Genomic DNA, 21,457 nt, shown 5'->3' with positions numbered 1-21,457 from the left:
TTACTAACAACCCGTGACCGTCGGTTATTTCATTGGTTTACATCAGTCCGTTGATTAGGGTTGGTTTGATCTGGTTGTCTTAAACTCACCACTGAAGTATGACATTATATGAAATAGTTATATTTTAGCAAGTTTCAAGTATTTTTAAACTGAGCATAAGTTTTTGAGGAGGGTTTGCAAGAACTGTAAATGTTCTTACAAATTAGTAACAGGAGATGGGTAGCGGAGGTAAAGGGGTAGATCACAAAAACAGAAAAACTGTAAATACCTACTAGGGGGCCCAGCTCGCTGGCCTAACAGCTAACATCCTCCTCGCCTTGAACGCACCGGGATCCCATATGGGCACTGGTTCTAATCATGGCGGTCCCGCTTCCCATCCACCTCCCTACTTGTGTCCTGGGAGAGCAAGAGGACGGCCCAAAGCCTTGGGACCCTGCACCCACATGGGAACCTGGCTTCAGACTGGCCTGGTTCTGGCCATTGTGGTCACTTGGGATGTGAGCTAGCAATGGAAGATCTTTTCTCTGACTCTCCTTCTCTCTGTAAATCAGCCTTTCCAATAAAAATAAATCTTAAGAGAGAGAGAGGATAGGAGGAAGGGAGGAGAGAGGGAGGGAGGAAGTAGGGAGAGAGGGAGGGAGGAAGAAAGGAAGGAAGGAAGGAGGAAGGAGGGAAGGAAGGAAAGAAGGAAAGAAAGTATTCCAGATGTGACAGATGGGAAGGTACATAGGGCAGGGCGGGACAAGGGGGCTTGGAGCATGTGTGCTCTCTGGGTGTACCACCCTGCGGAAACCTGCATGTGTTCAGCTTTGTAGGAGCTCTCCAGTTCCTGTGTTTGCGGATTTTTATGGAAAGTTCTTTACATATCTAATGCCAGTAGACTTTACAGGGATTATCTGCTGTAGTGATTCCTGGCCTCTCTGCAAAGTGTCTCTTCCTCTTGGCCATGGCAAGGGACTCCCTCTAAAATGGAGGTCTTCTTCTGTCAGCCAAGGGGTATCGGAGAAAGGTGAGGAAGATGAGGGTTTCTAATTGGCAGAAAGGAAGTCTAGTTTCTTTGGTCTGCTTTGGGAAAGCATTTATGAGCCAGGAGCCGCAGAAGATAGCTGCAGTGTATTTGTGATCATATCACAACCACTTTCAGTCTTGTGTCAACATTTCATGTCAATGAAATGATCCAATATATGAGCTTATATTCCTGGCTTGTTTCCTTAGCCTAGTGATTTGAAGCTCGTCCCTGACATGGCATGTATAAGTGGTTTACCCTTTTTTGTTGATGAGTATAGCATTACATTGTGTGGACACATCACATTTTGCCATCTACTCAGCAGTTGATAGGCGTTTCCAGTTTGAGACTGTGATGAATCAGAGCATTGTCAGGAGAATTGTCTTACAAATCTTTGTGTGGTCATGCACTTTTATTTCTCCTAGATAAATACCTAGGATTGAAATTGCAGAGTTGGATAACCATTTTATGTTTAACTTTTGGAAAAACTGCAAAACTGTTTTCTAAAACAGCTGCATCATTGTATATTCCCACCAGGCATGTAATATAGTTCCCTTTGCTCTGCATCCTCAACATTTGCTGCTGTTTGTCTTTGTTTGGGAGTCAGAGAGACCTTCCATCCATTGGCTCACTCCACAGATGTCTGCAGCAGCTGATTCTGAGCTAGACCAGACTCAGGACACTGGAAATCAATCCAAGTCTCCCATGTGGGCAGCTGGGACTCAAGCATTCCAATCCATCATCTGCTGGCCCCTGGGGTACGCATTAGCAGGAACCTGGAACAGGGAATAGAGCCGGGACTGGAGCTCAGGTGCTTGGATATAGAGTATTGGCATCCTAGCCACTAGACCAAACACTAATCCCAAGTCTTATTTATTATTCCCATTCTAGTTTGTGCCCAGTACTGTCACTTTGTGGTGTTTGTGTTTCTTTGCTGATAATGATTTTGTTTCTGTTTTTATTACTTTTAACCATTTGTGTATCTTCTGATGAAGTTACAGTTTTATATCCTTTATCTATTTTTTATTTGAGTTGTTTATCTTATTGTTTGTGAGAATTCATGGTAAATTGTGGATGACAGTTTTTGGATATCTGTTTTGCAAATACTTTCATCTAGCACACTATCTTTTCTCGTTCTGTTAGTGTTGCTTTTATAGTATAAAAGATTTTACTCTTGATGAAGTAGAATTATTAATGTTTTGTTTTATTCACTGTAGTTTTGATATTACATCCAAAGAATCTTTGCCTTATCCAAAACCTCCAAGATTTTCTCCCATATCTCCTTCTAGAAGTTGTATTGGCTATTTTTTTCTTCTACATTGAGGCCTATGGTCCATTTTGAATTAGTTTCTGTCTGTGATGTGATGTAAGGCTGTGAGTTCATCTTTTTGCTGTAGCGCCCAACATACTCCTCTCATTTATTTCCCTGTCTGAAAGATCACTGCCCTATACCTACCTGTTTGCTAAACACCTTTGTCTGGTTTCCTGCTCAACAGAGACAAGAGAATAAATGTGGTCCTCGTTGTGTCCAAAACACAGGTAGTCTGCGTTTATATATTAGCATTTTAAGTTTATTTTTCTGGGCCTGATGCATGGTAGTCTAGTGGCTAGAGTTCTGGCCTTACATGTGCCAGGATCCCATATGGCTGTTGGTTTGTATCCTGGCTGCTCCATTTCCCATCCGGCTCCCTGCTTGTGACCTGGGAAAGCAGTAGAGGACGATCCAAAGCCCTGGATCCCTATCCCCGTGTGGGAGACCTGTAAGAAGAGCCTGGCTTCTGACTTCAGCTCAATCCGGCCGTTGCAACCACTTGGGGAGTGAACCAGTGGACCAAAGACCTTGCTCTCTGTCTCTCCTTTCTGTAAATCTGACTTTCCAATAAAAACAGATTTAAAATTTTTTGAAGTTTATTTTACTTTTTACTTGTTAATCCTTATAAAAATCTTTGAGGCTTGTGTAGTGGCATAGAGGGTAAAGCCACCACCTGTAATGCCAATATCCCATAGGATATCCACTTCTGTTTCTCCCTGCTAATGGCTGGGAAAGGTAGCAAAAGCTAGCCCACATATTTGGGTCCCTGCTACCTGTGTGGGAGGCCTGGAAGAAGCTCCAGACCTGTCCCAGACCTGACCCAGGCCTGGCCTTTCAGCCATCTTGAAGGTGAATCATCAGAGAGAAGATTTTCTGTCTCTACCCCTTTGTAAACATTCCAGATAAAAGTCTTTTTAAAAAATAAATAAGCAGCTTCCTGTATGGCTTGGGAAAATACAGATTATTTTGCTTTCAAGAGAATCAGCATCATGGACAGGAGCAGTGTCAGTGATCTTGTAGCTCTTGGGCAGGAAAGTACAGAGCTGGTTTTAAAAATAAGCTTTAGAAATTGTTATAGGGCCCGGCGCGGTGGTGCAAGTGGTTAAGGTCCTCACCTTGCACGCCCGGGATCCCATGTGGGCGCCGGTTCTAATCCCGGCAGCCCCGCTTCCCTTCCAGCTGTCTGCCTGTGGCCCTGGAAAGCATTCGAGGACAGCCCAAAGCTTTGGGACCCTGCACCCGCGTGGGAGACCCGGAAGAGGCTCCTGGCTTCAGATAGGCATAGTATCGGCTGTTGCGCTCACTTGGGGAGTGAATCATCAGACGGAAGATCTTCCTCTCTGTCTCTCCTCTCTGTATATCCGCATTTCCAATGAAAAAATAATAAAAATAAATCTTTAAAAAAAATTGTTATAATGTGAAAAAAAACCTTTAAAATATAAATGTATCAAATATGTATATATATTTAAATTAATATAATATTGAAGGCTGTCCATTCTATTCAGTTATCTTTTCTTTAGAGATTGTGTAAAATATGTAGTTTTTGTATTTCAGGCGATTATGGAAAAATGTGACTGACTCTCTGAGAGAATCTGAGATTGACAAGGCCACAGAGCATAAGCGAACCCTGGAAGAACGCCAGAGAGCTGAAGAAAGGCATCGTACTGAAACAGGCACTCCCTGGAAGACCAAATATTTTGTTAAAGAGGTATGCCATTTGTGGGTGCTGGCCAAAGCTCGGATCTGCTGAGTAGGGACTAGGGTTTACTGGGCTTAGTTGTATCCAGTTTTATTTTTAGAAGTAGTACACCCTAATCATGAGATTTCTAATGGGCATTTCACACTTTGTCCAATCAATTTGGTTTAAGTGCAGTTCAGATGCAATATATTTAAGAATCTAAATTGGCCACAGATGCAAATGGTAGCAGAATCTTCAGTTACCAAAAAAGCAAATGCAACTTATTATTCACTGCCTTTTGTACCAAATGCTCTTCACTTCCAAAGACCACATTTTGAGAGAGACGTGACGGATGTAACTGGATACCTAGTGGATCGTAAAGTGGTAACATGTGGAGAGGGTTAGCAGAGAACCAAATCATGGGTGCCATTTAGTATATGCTTTGTCAAAAATTGGGAGCTTATCACAAAGAACTTTCTACCAGGAAGCAAGATTTTGGAGTAATGTAAGAGGACATTGTGTAGCATCGGGGACATCACCTAAGCACACTTACAGCAATGTGTTCCCCAACAGTCAGCTGATATGAGAGACCATCTCTTATATAGAAGTCTGATGCACTCAAGTCTGTGTTCAATGTGAAGATTAAAAATATATATTATTGTTCATTATTTTTAAATAAATCTCAGGAAGATAAATTATGAGCCAGAGCTGATGGTGCTGGTATCATAATAGAGCAGGGAAAGCTGCTATCAGTATGTGTGCTGGTTTGGGTCCTTGGTTGCTCCAGTTCCTGTGCAGTTCTGTACTAAGGGCCTGGGAAGAGCAGCAGCAGATGGTACAAGTGCTGAAGTCCCTGCCAACTCTTGGGGGACCTGGAGGAAACTCCTGGCTCCAGTCTCCTGGCTTCAACCTGGCCCTGCCTGCAACGGTGGCCACTCAGAGAATGAACCAGAAGATGGAAGAGCTCACTTCCCCCCTCTAACTCTGCCTTTCAAATAAATAAATACATCTCAGAAAGTGGCAGGGGTGGAGAGATGCTAAGAGGAGCCTAATTTCTTCAAGGTGCGAAGTCCAGCACTATGAACCAAACAACTGACAACTCCTAAGACATTTTGTAACAAAGTATAATAAATATGCAAACTTTGAAAATACACATATGAGTTGAAGGAGCTATGGAGGCTGAGGACCGAGGTTTAAATCTGACCCATTAATACTGAACTCAGCCAAGTTGCAACCCCACTGTGCTGCTTTTGAGTTTTGCTTCAGGCTTTTCCTCACTGGACTCTGCTTCACTTTGCAACTGCAATGTTGTCTCCTTTTACAGGAGAGGCCAGAACCAGGGGAAGCTAATGATGGTAGAGAGTCAGAAAAGGGCCAGAAAATCCCAAAGCACACCACATTCTAGAGATACAAGTTTAGATGGGCAACATCTTTTGCTTGGACTGTGTCTTTGTGTTCCCCTTGCTGCCTGTAGCTCTGAGATAATGTCTTCTGCAAAAGAAAGCATCTTGAGTCGTCCCATATTAGCGTTCTCATGTAATCCTCATTAAACTGTAGGCATTATGTGAAGTCTTAGGCGAAGAGACTGCGTCTTCACAAAGAAGCGTTACATTACAGTGAAGTGCTTCCAGTTGTGGTTAGAGTTTTTCAGAGTGGAAGACTGATTGTTTTTCTTGGACTTCTTTCAGGGAGATGGCTGGGTTTATCACAAACCCCTCTGGAAAGTAATTCCAAGCACACAGCCAGCGGAGTGACACATGCTTTCTCAGACTCGACCAAATGCGGTTCTTCTGTGTTTACCCCAAACCCTCCCAGAATGGAGTCATCGCACTGAGTGACCTGCTTCCCAGCTGCACACACTGAAGCTAGCTCAACATGAATGTAGCCACTGGGGCCCCGGTAGACTGCAGCGAGACCAAAGTGTTGGGGAAACACAGTGGCCCTCTCACCACTCTGTTCACAGGATGCGAGCAATACCACCTGAAAACCTTTTACCTGGATTCTTAACTGACTCAGCCCTTCTCCAGTTCTTGCTCCGAAGGCTAAGTGGGACTCCCCTATTTTTTGCACAGGGGCAGCAGATAGAAGACCATGAGAACTCAATGACTTTGATTTCTTTGTAGTAAAACGTGAGGTCTCTTTCAGAGTTTGTGTTTTGCCTTTTGTCTGTAACTGAAGTATTCACTACTCTTAAAAAACAAGCAAGAGGAGAAAGAACATGACCTAGACGTGGATTCAGCCATTGTGCCTGAAATCAGTGTTAAAAGCAAAACAAAAACAAAAAATCCAACCGAGCTGTAGTAACAAGGCATTCTGTTTCTTCATAAAGACTGTGTGCCTGTGCGTGAGCAACGTGCCCGTCACCCACCTCAGTTGGAACACTCTTTTAAAAATTCTATTTATAAATTGACTAGAGGTGTAACCATGGAGGATTTTTTCTTCTGAGCATTTTAATATACTTGAAAACGACATTGACTTGAAAAATTTCAGAGCATTTTTCAATACCTAGTTTTATTAAATATTACACTTGTGAGAAAATTTTTTAAAATGTGTTAATGTCAGTATGATGAGGTTCTGGCCTTTCTTGAGAACTAAGGCATTAAAGAAAATAGCAGATATGAAAAATTAAAACTGTTACTTTTTTTCCTTTTTTTTTTTTTCCTTTCATCTGTAGCTTAATATCCAGTATTATGTACTATCCCTCTGGATATGTATGCTTTATTTTACCTCTGTTCACTCGAGAATTAAACCACATGGCTATTCCTACTTGTCAGGAATTCAGTTATCTGTGTGACTGAGTGTATATAAGGTATGGCTTTTCTTTTCAAGGAAATTTAAATATTGAAGAAAGTATGAAATAATAATAAGAAAGATATTAGGAAGTTGTATTCAGGTACAAATCTTTTTTTTTTCTTTTTTAAATAAGTATTTTATTGAGGTGGAAGAATTGTTGGCAATGAATAGTGCTAATGATGGCTTTCTTCATTCAAGTATTTACCAAGCACCTGCGTGTGGTGCTCAGCACTTGTTACTGCAAGCTACCTTAATTTTCCAAGAGTGGTGCCTTACTCTTTCTCCCTGCGTAGTCTTCCAATCAATGTGTGGAACATGAACCTGTTATTCACCAGCCATTGTAGATGGCCGCGTCTGTTGCATCATCATTAAGAAGTGTAAGCTTTGTGCTCTGATAAGTGTGTTCTGTTAGAGGGATGGATAGGGTGAAAACAGCAAAACAGATTTTTGAACAAACTGTAAATTACAAGAATTGGTTTATGTACAACCATTTTAATGATTCCCTTTCCATTTTGCTGTGAAATGCACTGAAAAAAAATTTCAAAACAAGTTAGTTAATGTGTTGGGAAAATTAAAAAGTAATAAAACTAGAGAACAATGAATCCTTTGTCTGTTTTATGACTGGAGAAAAATAAGCTTATATTTAGTAGAATACATTTGGGAGGGACATTAATTTTATGTTTAATTCTTCAGGAAACTCCATCTCTAAGAGTAAGTATAAACCATTTTTAAAAATTAAAACATTTGACATGGGTCTGATGTGATGGCTGGACTGGCTAATTGTCTTCCTGCAAGCACCAGCATTCCATATGGACATCTAGTTATGTCTTGGCTGCTCCACTTCTGATCCAGCTCCCTGCATCTGTCCTTAGAGAGCAGGGGAGCATGACCCCAGTCTTTGGGACCCTGTATCCACATGGGAGACCCAGAGGAAGCTCCTGGCATTGTCATGGCACATCCCTGGTTGATGTGGCCATTTGGGGAGTGAACCAGCAGATAGAAGATCTTTGTCTCTTGCTGCCTTTTCAAAAATAAAAAATACCTTTTAAAAATTAACTTCTGCTATGGACAAAGGGAGAATTTAAAGTGAAATGCGATACTTTGTTTTATGGTTTGAAACATGAGCCTCATTTATTTGGGGGCATTGTTGAGCCATTTTAGGAATTACTGAAATAGAAGTTTTAAAATTCTGGAAAGCACTGCATATGTAGATCATTGAATCTTCCCATATATTAGGATGAACTCTGTTTTGTCTTGTTTTGAAAGGCAGAGTTATAGAGAGAAAGAGAGAGACAGATCTTTCATCTGCTGGTTCACTCCCCAAATGGCTGAAGCTGAACCTATCCAAAGCTAGGAGCCAGGACATTTCTCTGGGTCTCCCAGATGATCGCAGGAGCCTAAGGACTTGAGCCATCTCCTGCTGCTTTCCCAGACCCTAAGCACTGACTGGATCAGATGTGGAGCAGGGGCCCAGCATGATAACCTATTGGCTAAACTCCTCACTTTGCACGTGCCAGTATCCCGTATGAGTGCCGGGTTTTAATCCTGGCAGCTCTGCTTCCCATCCAGCTCCCTGCTTTTGGCCTTAGAAAGCAGTTGAGGATGGCCCAAAGCCTTGGGACCCTGCACCCACGTGGGAGGCCCAAAAGAGGCTACTGGTTTCTGGCTTTGGATGGGGGCTCAGCTCCAGCTGTTGTGGCCACTTGGGGAGTGAATCATCGGGTAGAAGATCTTTCTCTCTGTCTCTCCTTTCTGTATATCTGACTTTCCAATAAAAATAGATAAATTCTTTAAAAAAAAAAAAAAGTGGAACAGCCAGGCCATGAGTTGGCATCTATGTGGGAAAGCCAGTAGAGGCTTAGCCTGCTACACAATAGTGCCCGCCACCTGATTACTATTTTTTTAAATAAATAAGCCAATAAATGTGATACATCACATCAACAAATTGTAAAACAAAAACCATGTGATCCTCTCAATAGATGCTGAGAAGGCATTTGATAAAATCCAACACCACTTCATGCTGAAAACCCTAAGCAAGATAGGCATAAAAAAGAAGATAGGCATAAAAAAAAAAAGATAGGCATAGAAGGTACATTCTACAACACAATCAAAACAACACAAGAAAAACCCAATGCCAGCATCATACTAAATGGAGAAAGATTGGAAACCTCCCACTAAAATCTAGAACTAGGCAGGGATGTCCACTGTCACCACTATTTTTCAATATAATATTGAAAGTCCTTGCCAGAACTACTAGGCAAGAAAAAGAATAAAAGGAATCTAAATTGAAAAAGAGGAAATGAAATTGACTGTATTTGCAGATGACATGATTCTCTACATAGGAAAACCAAAAGACTCCATCAAGAGACTGTTGGAACTCATAAGAGACTTTGGCAGAGTAGCAGGATACAAAATTAATGAACACAAATCAATGGCACTAGTGTACATAAATAATTCCATGAATGAGAAAGAAATTTCTCATCCATGAACGAGAAAGAGGAGAGGAATCTTAAATACCTAGGAATTAAGCTAACTAAATATGTGGAAGACCTCTATGAGGAAAACTATAAAACATTTAAAAATGAAATAGAAGACTTTGAAAAATGGAGAAACTTACCATGTTACTGGATTGGCAGGATCAACATCATCAAAATGATCATATTACCAAAAATAATATACAGATTCAACGCAATCCCAGTCAAAATCCCAATAAAATTCTTTTCACAAATAGAAAAGATGATACAAAAGTTCATCTGGAATCCCAAAAGACCACAAGTAGCCAAAACTATCCTGAGGAATAAAAATCAAAGTGGAGGAATCATAATTCCAGACCTCAAGACATACTACAGAGCAGTGGTCATCAAAACAGTCTGGTACTGTTACAGAAACAGAGAAGATCAATGGAACAGAATAGAAACACCAGAAACGAGCCCACACTTGTATTGTCAACTAATCTTTGACAAGAAAACTAAAAACAATCCAGGGAAAAACTTGGTCTCTTCAATAAATGCTGTTGGGACAACTGGATAGCAGCTTGCAGATGTAGAAGCAAGACCACACTTGTCACATTATATGAAAATCAGCTCTACATGGTTGAAAAAGCTAAATCTACACCCCAAAACCATCAGACTATTAAAGGAAAGCATAGGAAGCACACTCCAAGATACAGGAACAGGGAAAGACTTCTTAGAAAAGACACCAAAAGCAAAGGCAATCGAAGCCAAATTGAACAAACAGGACTACATCAAACTAAAAAGCTTCCATACAGCAAAGGAAACAATGAAGTGAAGAAGTAACCAATAGAATGGGAGAAAATTTTTGCACACTACACAAGTGATAGGGGACTAATATCCAGGATTTACAAAGAGCTTCAGAAACCCAGGGACAGAATCCTCCCCCTCCCAAAAAAAAAACCCTGTAATAAAATGGACAAAGGAAATGAACAGACATTTTTCAAAAGAACAAATTCAAGGGATTAAAACTTCCAGCACCCTGTGTTCACGCGGTGACCTGTCCCTGGGCCTGCCTGAACTCCAGAGGCTGCTCCCTTCATGGTGAGTACACTGAAGGAGGAAGTCTGGAGAGCTGGGTGGGCCTGGGCCCCACCCGCTGCCATCATTCTGTAGTGGATGGGATTGGAGAAGGGGCGATCTTGGGGTCTGGGGATTAAAACTTCCAGCCACCAGGCTCCACCTGCTGGCCCCCTGGCAGCCAGCTCAGGGATTTGGGGGCTTTGAATTGCTGCTTAGGTAGCTCCATGTTAAACCCACTGTACTTCTGGGATGTCAATCAATCCTTTTTTTTTTTTTTTCTGTGTCTCTTGTGTCTTTTTTTTTTTTTTAATTGATTACATTGCATTATGTAACACAGTTTTATAGGCACTGGGATTCCCCTCCCCTCCCCAACCACCCCCATGGTGGATTCCTCCACCTTGTTGCATTACCACAGTTCAAATTCAGTTGAGATTCTTTCATTGCAAGCATCTACCAAGCATTTATGCATCTTATTATCCTGGTAAGTTCAACAGTTCCTTGGAGAGACCATCTCTGGTCTGAAGGTAGAGCTGGCAGAGTATCATCCCAATCAATTAAAAGCCCCAACATTACATCAGTAACAATTTATAACGTTATGGAATTAGTTGACGTAGTATTGAGTAACCAATATGTTAAAAGAAAAAAAAAAAAGAATGCAAGTTCTGAACCACATCCTGTGACTTCTACATTGACATTTCAATTCTTAGTTTATATACAACTGGTTTCTATACACCTTAAAATGGCTATACATTACTATTCAGCTGTCTCATGTCTATTTTAATTTTACTGTTTAGCAGTTTATAGCGTTGAAGCATGATTTTGCTGAACCTGGCTATTTTTGGGTAGTCTAACTCTATAACTCTAACAAGACATATGTCAACAGTTTAGGTGAACAGTTTTAGGAGGGGTGTGCAGAGAAATCTTCAATACCCTAGTGAGGAGTAACTAATCGTTGTGTCCCACCCAGTGAGTTATAAGCGCATCCCCGCTGACCATTTCCTGTCTGATTCTAAGCCTTCCTTGTTGTTCTCTATCCATTCTAGATTGTTTGTTTGTTAGTTTTGAGGAGTTTCTGGAGCGATCCTGATGGTCATTACGAGAGAGGGAAGGGATCCAAAGTTGGAACCAGGCAAGGACCAGAGAAAGTTTCTCTCCCTAGTCCTGAAGGAAGTTTACTGTTCTGTTTCTGCGGACCGCTCGTCAATCAATGCTAAAGACCCCCAACGACAGAGTAACTCTTCCCTTGAAGGTAAGTGAGGGTAATGAGACCTGGTAGGTTAGAGCAGAGGGACCAGATGATCTTTATGGAAAAGTCTGATATACCAACCTCCTATCAATCCTGTGTAGAACTTGTAATTACCGAAGAAAGCTGAGCACCGAACACCAGTCCATGCAAAAGCTGAGGCTCAGGGCTTGTCTAGCAGGATCATATCCTATCACCTGACATGATGATGGATCAGGAGACAGGTCTCATTAGGCAGGGCCATGACATTAACTAGCACACAAGAGAACCATATCCGGGGGATTCTTAGGGGATGTGTGGGCCAAACCCTGTGGAAATACTAGCCCCACTGGTTAGCTCAAGTGTTGGGTGGTGATGGACTAAACTAGGTGTGACCCAGGAGCCTGCCATCACTCACGGGTAAAGGAACTGACAACAGTCTGGACTGGTCAAGGCAGCAGCACCCAAATGTGCATCCTGAATAGGGTGTGGGGTGGGACGTGCTGCAACGTTCACCAGCTCATACAAGGCCAAGTGGAAGGCCAGACTGCGCCGGGCACTGGCCTAAACCCAATGGCATGTATGAGAACTGGGTCTGGCAGTGGATCAAGTGGAGGAACTTGGGAAACACCCCTGGTGGGTCATAGCTCCCACTGGTGAACATGTGGTCCAGACCTGGGGGTCGGACAAGCTGGGCTAAGTAGCTCCAATGGCTGGCCAATGTGTGAATTGGTAATGGAGCAGGGTGAACTGGGCAGGACTGAGCTATCCTTAGCCCCCAGGCAAAATTAGAAATCAGGATGGAGCACAGGTCATGCCGAGCCAGGCTCTTGCACCTACTAGTCAGCATGAGCCAGGGACACTAAGCCACAGCATTTAGGGCAGAGGTCGGGATAGGTAAGTAGCTGTGCCAAGCTGAATCAGAGCAACCACTGGCATGTGATCTATGGCTGGGAACAGGCCCAGTTGGGGACCTAAGGGACACCCTGACTAGGTTGAGATTCCCACCGAGGAGCGTGGGGGCTGGAATGGAGGCTGTGTTCTGATCAGGATGCTATTGTAGTCTTCCTTGGCCCAAGTGTGGATTGGGACTGGATGCACCAAGCCAGGCTAGACTCCAACACCATCTGGTGCTCTGGAGAACCTGGGTAGACAGGGACAGACTAGGTTAGGTTTCAATCCCTACTGAGCCATGTATGAGCTGTATATGGGTATGGATGAGCCGTGGCTGGGCTGAAACATGCAACAGTAAGAACCAGATTGGGTTGAAAGCCAGTCAGGAAAAGCCACTGTTCCTGCTAGGACAGGAGGTGAACTGAGTAGGGCTGGCTCATGGACCCACTTGTATGCATGAAATCTGACATTGGCAAAGGTGCTGATGGAGGAGCCTGGGCAACTCCTCTGGCAGGATACAGACCCTGCAGGTAAGTGCAAGAAACATGATAGGAAACAGCCCAGAACAGGCAATGGAAATTATCCAACTGGCATACAATTGGCATGGGTTAGGGGCAGACCAGGCTGAACCAGTTCACATCACCCATTGTGAATCTGAGCACCAAAACAGAGTGTGGGTCAAGCCAGGTTTGGTTGCGACAAAAACTAATACACATTATGGAATGCTAAGGTGAGGTGACCTGTACCAGATGTGACCACAGTGCCTAACCAGCACATGTGAGAACCAGGGAGGGAGGGGGCAGAGCCGGCAGGGGGATTAAGTGGGGGTTCCCTTGCTGGACAGCTACTCCCACTGGAGAGCATGAGCTGGGATGGGGGCAGACCAGACTAGGCAGGGCTACAACACCTGTGTGCCTCATGTGGACTAGATCAGGGTAAAGTCAGGCTGGGCTGATTGTTCCTACTGGTGCAAACAAAAATTAGAGTGGGTGAGGGTTGTTTGGGCTTAGCCACAGCATCAGCTAGCAGAAGCTGGCACTGGGGCTAATTCTGTCAAGTTAAATCACAGAACCAGCTGGAGAGTGCATAATCTGGGAGTGGGAGTGGCCTAGAAGGGAAATAGTAGGCTCCTTCCTCTTGGGTTACCACTTCCACGGGAGGGCATAAAACCAGGACAGGGGCTGAGGTGGCTAGACAGAAAGGCATCCAACAGCATGTGTGGGCCGGATAGTCGGGCCCTAAAATCTACTTTCTTAAGAATTAGGATGTTGTTTGGGCCCAGCGCGATTGGCGCAAGTGGTTAAGATCCTCGCCTTCCACGCCTGGGATCCCATATGGGCACCAGTTCTAATCCCGGCAGCCCCACTTCCATCCAGCTCCCTGCCTGTGGTCCGGGAAAGCAGTCGAGGACGGCCCAAAGCCTTGGGACCCTGCACCCGCGTGGGAGACCTGAGGAAGCTCCTGGCTTCGGATTGGCTCAGCTCCAGCCGTTGCAGCCACTTAGGGAGTGAATCGTCAGAAGGAAGATCTTCCTCTCTGTCTCTCCTCTCTGTATATCCGCCTTTCCAATAAAAATAAAATAAATCTTTTTTAAAAAAGGAGAATTAAGATGTTGACCAGAGCAACCATCATGCGATCGAGGCACTATGGAAGGCCAAGTTGAGGAATGAGTAGGAAACAAGGACACTGGCCAAAATCTGCATAAGCAGCATAGTGGCTAAAGTCCTCGCCTTAAACGTGCCGGGATACCATATAGGTGCTGGTTCTAATCCCAGCAGCCCCACTTCCCATCCAGCTCCCTCCTTGTCACCTGGGAACCTGTCGAGGTCGGCCCTGCACTCATGTGGGAGACCAGGAGGAAGTTCCTGATTCCTGGCTTTGGATTTACTCAGCTCCAGCCATTGCAGTCACTTGGGGAGTGAATCATTGGACAGAAGATTTTCCTCTCTGTCTCTCCTCCTCTCTATATATCTGCCTTTCCAATAAAAATAAATAAATCTTTAAAAAATCTGCATAAGCAGCCCTGAATGGTACACTCAGACAGCTGACTCACCCTGTTCCTCCCTACAGGACACTCAGGGGAGACTGAACCGCAAGGATTCCTAGCTCAAGAACTCAATGAGGCGAGGAACTAAATCTGGTAAATAAGTCGAAGCTAACACACTTAAAGGTGAGCCCTCCATATGTCCCTCTTACTGTGTCATTCCCAAATTGCTGGCAGTCACAATTATACTATCGGGCAAGAGATTGGAAAATTCTTATGTAAGAACAGCTCCAGAGGGGCCTGGTGTGATGGCTCAATTGGCTAATCATCCCTTGCAATCACTGGGACCTCATATGGGTGCCAGTTCTAATCCTAGTGGCCCCACTTTCCATCCAGCTCCCTCCTTGTGGCCTGGGAAAACAGGCGAGGACGGCCCAAAGCCCTGGGACCCTTCACCCATGTGGGAGACCCGGAAGAAGCTCCTGGCTCCTGGCTTCAGATCAACTCTGCTCTGGCCATTGCGACCACTTGGGGAGTGAACCAGGAGATGGAACATTTTTCTGTTTCTTCTTCTTTCTGTGTATCTGACTTATAAGACACAAGGCAGAGCTCCCATCTGCTGGTTCACTCCCCCAAGCACTCACAATGAATGGGATGAGCCTGGACTAAAGCCAGGAACGGGAAACTCAAATCAGGTGCCTCCCGTGGGTGGCAGGAGCCATCACCTGCTGACTCCCAGAGTCTGCATCAGCATAAAGTAAGAATCTGCAGCCAGACGTGGGTGTCACTCTGGTCTGGGATACAAACGTCTTACCTGTTAGGCTGAACAGCCACTCATCCTCTTGTTTTAGACTCATTTTTCTGTTGTCTTTTTAGTAATTCTATCGATATATAGAATTTTTAAAACATTATTTTGTTTAAGAATGTTAATTAACATATACTACTACTTTATTTCTTAAATCATTATTCTCATCTACTTGATAAAGCGATGGAGTGAAGAAAGAGAGAATCTTCTATTTGCTAGTTCACCTCTCAAGTGCTCACAACAGCCAGGGCTGAACCAGGTCAAACTTAGGAACCTGGGACTTCATCCGGGTCTCCCATGTGGGAAGAAGGGGCTCAAGCACTTGAGCCATCATCCACTGCCTCCTGGGACACTGGATCAGAAATGGAGCAGTCATGATCTGAACTGGCACTTCAACATGGGACGCATTACAAGCAACAGCTTAATCCATTGCACTGCAGTGCCTGCCATCGTATTCTTACATTTTTTTAGATTTTGATGTATTAGAACAACATACACACGGTGTGAAACAATCCGGGCAGGCAACTAAGCTCTCCATTTTCTTATCTTTTATATTTGAAGCTTCCAGTTTATCTCTCCCAGTTTCTTATTTGTTGTGATATATTATTACGAAGCATAGTCCCCTCACTGCTGCAGAACAACACAGCTTACCTGTTCTGTCTGGTTTGTTACCCATGATGCAACGCCCTCTGGAAACGTTCCATCTGAGAGATGTTGACAGCTGTCTTCGCCCAGGAAACCACAACCATAACAGTGAAAATGCCTCATCCTCAAACGTCTCATCTTGTCCAGTCGTCCTTTCTTCCTCCACTCTCTATCCCTGTTTCATTTCCAGAGAACCGCTTGTGTTTGCTGAGGCTGCTGCAATGAATTCCTAGAGACCACATGGCTTAGAAACAAGAGAAATGGATTGCCTTTCACTTCTGGAAGCCAGGATTTGGACATCAAGGCATCAACAGGGCCACATTTTCTTTGGAGGAGAATCTGCTCTTGATCTGAAGCGGCCAATCACTCCATCTCTGCCTTAGTAATGCTGTTGTCTCTTCTTCGGGTCTGCCTTCACCTTTGTTTAAGGGGCATTCAAATGGCTTGTGCAAACTGTGTATTATAAGGAAGCGTTGGGTGGCGCGATAGTGGAGTGGTTAAAGTCCTTGCCTTGAACACACAGGGATCTCATATGGGCACCAGTTCTTTTTTTTTCCCTTCTTCTTCTCTTTATTTTCGACAGTATTACATAGTTAATTAGGGCACAAAGTTCAAGGGCTACAGGAAAGTGGGTAAGACTGTTATTTCCACATTGTTTCTGTCATGAATCTGGGATAAATGGGGAGATAAAGGGAGAAGCCCCACCCAGTCTCCCACCCATCCCAGGTCCCTGACGTAGGGCATGCTCCGAGGGTCTTGCTCAAGTGGGTTTGATAGTTCAACAGTTATGAATTGCTGCCAATCTTGCCATTCCAAGCACAATGAAGTTGCCACAGAATCTACCGATTGACATAGTTCACCTTAGAGTCTCCATTTGCCCAGTTTTTCACTGATTGTGCTGTCCACTGCTCCATCTGAGCCACTGAGGAGGCCCAGCTCTGACACTTGGACTCCGTGACAGACCATGGAACCTGTACTTGTCTTCATGGTTGGGGTTCTGAGTCCAGCAGTTCGACTGGGAGATCGCCAAAGAAACTTTGAGGTGATCCCAGACCAGATCCTTGTGTGTAGTTGTCAGTACGAGGCTCGGTACAGTCCCATATGGGTGCTGGTTCTAATCCCAGCAGCCCTGCTTCCCACCCTGCTTGTGGCCTGGGGAAACAGTTGAAGATGGCCCAAAGCCTTGGGACCCTGCACCTGCATGGGAGACCTGGATGAAGCTCCTGGCTCCTGGTTTTGGAATGGCTCAGCTCCAGCTGTTGTGGAAGCTTGGGGAGTGAACCACCGGATGGAAGATCTTCCTCTTTGTCTTGCCTCCTCTCTGTATATCTGCCTTTTCAACAAAAATAAATAAAACTTTATTAAAGCAAAAAAAGTTTAGGGCCTGGCGCAGTAAGTAACCTGGTGGCTGAGATCCTTACCTTGCATGTGCCAGGATCCCATTATAGGTGTCGGTTTGTGTCCTGGCTGCTCCACTTCGCACTTACCTTCCTGCTTATATCCTGGAAAGGCAGAGGATGGGCCAAAGCCTTGTGACCCTGCACCCACGTGGGAGACCTGGAAGAAGCTCCTGGCTCCTGGCTTAGGATCGGCTCAGCTGTAGCCGTTACAGCTGCTTAGGGAGCGAACCAGTGGACTGAAGATCTTTCTCTCTGTCTCCCCTCTCTTTGAATCTGACTTTTCCATAAAAATAAATAAATCTTTTTTTTTTAAAGTCTACACCCATGATGAACTTATACTAACTGACCATAACATATCAGAAGAAGATCTAGTTCAAGACATCAGTTTCAAAAGATGCCCCTTTTAGAGCAACAGGAATTCCTCAAACAAGAACAAATGTCCAACCTACAGTGAAGCTTGGGTGGAGGGGCGGTGAGATTGTTAATGCTTTCACATAGTTTCTGGAGACACCCCACCCCAAAAGAGATCAGTTTATAAACGGAAAAGTCATTTGAAGATGGACAGTGTTGGGGTGGACATTTTGGCACGGCGGCAAACTAAGCTGTCACCTGGGATGCCTCCATTCCATATTAGAGCGCTGGTTCAAGTCCTGGCTCTCCTTGCAGTCCAGCTCCCTGCTAGTCCATCAGGTAGGCAGTGGATGTTGGCGCGCGTACTTGGGTCTCTGCTACCCAGAGTTCCTCGCTCCTGGTTTCTGGCTCTGTCTCATCTACACCTGGCTGCTGTGACAACCAGTGGATAGAAGATCTCTCTCTCCTTCTGTAACTCTGCATTTCAAATAAATAAGTTTTTTTTTTCAATGAGACAGCATTCTTACTTGTTCCCTAACTGAAGGGGGCTAACTACTATAGACATATAAATTGATTTCATCTTACACAGTTCTGAAAAATTTAAAGTGGAGCCAACTTTTTTGCCCAGTGGAAGACCTCAATCTCTCTCTCTTTTTCTCTCTTTCTCTCTCTCTCTTTCAAAATAAATAAATTTGGGGGGGAACCTTTGTGCCCTTCAAAGTTGTGCCCAGCTTAGCAACAAACAAGAGTAGAGCTTTTGATGGAAATTTTAAACAAGTGAGATCAAAATCCTGAAGCATTTCTTCCAAGATGAAACATGTCTTTGCCAGACAAGCCTGAGAACACAGCGCAGTCAGAGCAGCAGCTACTGAGAGATGTCCGGGCCAAAGGCAAAGCAGAGAAGACTGGAGCAAAGGTCCGGCAGTGGTTTCATGGGATGCCCTTGGTCCTTTACTTTTTAACTTTCTGGAGGTCCAAAGAACCATGACATCTGCTTATTAGGAAAGTGCTCTGAGAAGGTTATCTAAAACGTCAGCAAACAACCAGGACAGATTCATCATACCTCTGGCTCATTCCACGAATCATTTATCTTTAAATATTTCATATTTTTGACAGAGCCATTAGTGGCATTAAAAAATCTTCAGTGTTTGATAGTGTGTTAAATAATATAGAGACGTACAGTTTCTTGTAGGATGATCCTGTATCCTTGTTAAACTCAAAACAGGCATGTTAAACTAATTTTAACTGCAAAGGTCTCTTTAGCAAGGTTATAAAGCCATCTTAATAAAAATGTTCATGATTCAGCCCCATAGTCTTAGACAAGGCACTGGCCGGTGCTCATGAGTGGGAGTCAGCCGAGGCGTTACAGCTTTGATTTCCCACCACTTAGAACAGAGGCCACTGCAGGAATGGCACCGGGTCACCAAGAACCAAGACTCAAGTTGTAATTGCAACACATGGCCACAAGATGCCGCTGTGGGTCTTAAGTGCTTAAAACAAACAAAAGCAAAATGTTCAGAATTAAGGAGATAACCCAAACCGGTGAAACCGCGAGGATGTCCCCTCAACAACACATCCCGTCTAGATGGGCAGTTCTGCCGCAGCTGCCCCGCTAAAACGGCCACTTGCACACAATCCAAAACACGGGTTCAACATAATCCGATCACTGCGTTCACAAACTGGCTGCTGCGTTCTCGGACCAGCAGAGGTTGAAAAGAAGCTGCTCACCTCAGGTCCAGGAGTCTCCATTTCTGTCTCTCTCTTTCAAATCAATAAAAAGTAAAAAAAAATAAAATATTTAAATTGATAAACTGAATAAATCCTGAGCTTAGCAGACTAAGAACAAAGGGAAAGAATATGAATTACAGAACACAAATAAAAGCAATTTAAAAGTTAGCACTAGGACCAGTGCTGTGGCATAGCAAGTTAAGCAAGCTGCTGCCTGCAGGTCTGGCATCCCATATAGGTCTTCATCTCATGCTGTTTCAAGACCTGGTCATTCCACTTCTGATCCAGCTCCCTGCTAATGCACCTGGGAAGGCAGCAGCAGATGGCCTGTGTGCTTGGGCTCTGCCCCATGTAGACCTGGATGAAGTTGCCACCTCCTCGCTTAGCCGTAGCCATTGCGGCCACTGGTCACCTCCCTTTCTCTCTCTCCTGCTGTAGCCCTCACCCCATAAAGCCACATTTCAGATAAAATTGTTAGTGTCACTACAGACACTTAATAATTACAAAATAAGAGAGCATAAAAGTTTATGCCAAGAAGTTAAACAACTTAGATAACATGGATGAGTTTCTTTTTTTTTTTAAGATTTATTTTTATTATTATTTTTTTATTGGAAAGGCGGATATACAGAGAGGAGGAGAGACAGAGAGGAAGATCTTCCGTCTGATGATTCACTCCCCAAGTGAGCACAATGGCCAATGCTATGCCAATCTGAAGCCAGGAGCCTCTTCCGGGTCTCCCACGTGGGTGCAGGGTCCCAAAGCTTTGAGGCATCCTCAACTGCTCTCCCGGGCCACAGGCAGGGAGCTGGAAGGGAAGCAGGGCTGCCAGGATTAGAACCGGTGCCCATATGGGATCCTGGGCGTGCAAGGCGAGGACCTTAACCACTTGCGCCACCGCTCCAGGCCCATGGATGAGTTTCTTGAAAAACTTTTTTAACTTTAGTCTGAACAGATCTATAGTTTTAGAGAATTCAAGTCAAAACTTTTCTGGGTCTGGGATGGTAGCCTAGCGGCCAAAGTCCTCGCCTTGCACACCTTGGAATCCCATATGGGTGCCAGTTCTAATCCTAGTGGCTCCGCTTTCCATCCAGCTCCCTGCTTGTGGCCTGGGAAAGCAGTGGAGTACAGCCCAGGGCCTTGGCATTCTGCATCTGCGTGGAAGACCCGGAAAAGGATCTGGGCTCTTGGCTTTAGATCTGCTCCAGCTGTTGCGGCCACTTGGGGAGTGGATCGTCTTCAGATGGAAGATCTTCCTCTCTGTCTCTCCTCTTCTCTGTATATCTGACTTTCCAATAAATAGATAGATAGATAGGTAGAAGAGAGATAGATAATACATTAATTAATTAAACTTTTCTCAGAAAGCTCTACAGCAAGCATTGTGGCATAGCAAGGCAAGCCACCACCTGGTACACTCATATCCAATCCTGGAGTGCCTGGGTCAAGTCCTGGCTGCTCTGCTTCTCACCTAGCTCCCTGCTGATGTGCCTGGTTCCCTACCAACTACATGACAGACCTGAAAGCAACAAAAGCCGATGTTGGTAAAGGAAAATGTATGCTCTCAAACACTGTCAGAGGGAATGTGACTAGTTCAACTTTAGAACGGAAAGGTTGGCGGGGCTGATTAGAGGTGGAGATGTGTCCATGAGCCTTCCCTTTAGGACCAGCTTCCTACCACAGGGAAGGGCTATGGCACTGTGGCATAGCAGGTTAGGTGGCTCATTACCCCCAAGCCCCTATATCAGGGTGTCAGTTTGAACCTCAGCTACTTTATACTGCTGTTCCAGCTCTCTCCCTGCTAATGAGTCTGAAAAGGCAGCATATGATGGCCCAAGCACTTGCATCCCTGCCACCCATGTGAGTGTCCCAGATGGAGTTTCTGGCTCCCGGCCCAGCCCTGGCTATCATAGGCCTTTGGGGAATGAAGCAGAAGGAACATAATTTGTTTGTATTGTGTTTATGTATCTGTTCATAGGAGGGAAAAGATTTTTAGAAATATAAATAGTGAAGGTGTTTTTATATTTTTTTTGCATCTCTGATTTTTTTTTCAGATTTATTTATTTTTATTGGAAAGGCAGATATACAGAGAGGAGGAGAGACAGAGAGGAA

General features: G+C 44.3%; 1 protein-coding gene across 1 annotated transcript in view; it reads left to right on the top strand.

The window, feature by feature from the left end:
• LOC121171141 (oxysterol-binding protein-related protein 11) overlaps window positions 1-6,004 on the top strand; it is a 64,968-nt gene extending 58,964 nt beyond the window's left edge. Inside the window, exons 12-13 of the mRNA XM_041002649.1 lie at window positions 3,873-4,026; window positions 5,685-6,004. Of these exons, the coding sequence (XP_040858583.1) occupies window positions 3,873-4,026; window positions 5,685-5,750 (220 nt within the window). The 3' untranslated portion in view covers window positions 5,751-6,004. The remainder of the gene's footprint in view (window positions 1-3,872; window positions 4,027-5,684) is intronic.
• The last annotated feature ends 15,453 nt before the right edge of the window (window positions 6,005-21,457 follow it).

This window comes from Ochotona curzoniae, unplaced genomic scaffold (genome assembly GCF_017591425.1).
Source record: "Ochotona curzoniae isolate NIBS_2020 unplaced genomic scaffold, NIBS_Ocur_1.0 scaffold_2587, whole genome shotgun sequence".
Lineage (NCBI taxonomy): Eukaryota > Metazoa > Chordata > Mammalia > Lagomorpha > Ochotonidae > Ochotona > Ochotona curzoniae.
Note: the sequence above shows the minus strand (reverse complement) of the source record. Positions and strands in the feature narration are given on the sequence as shown.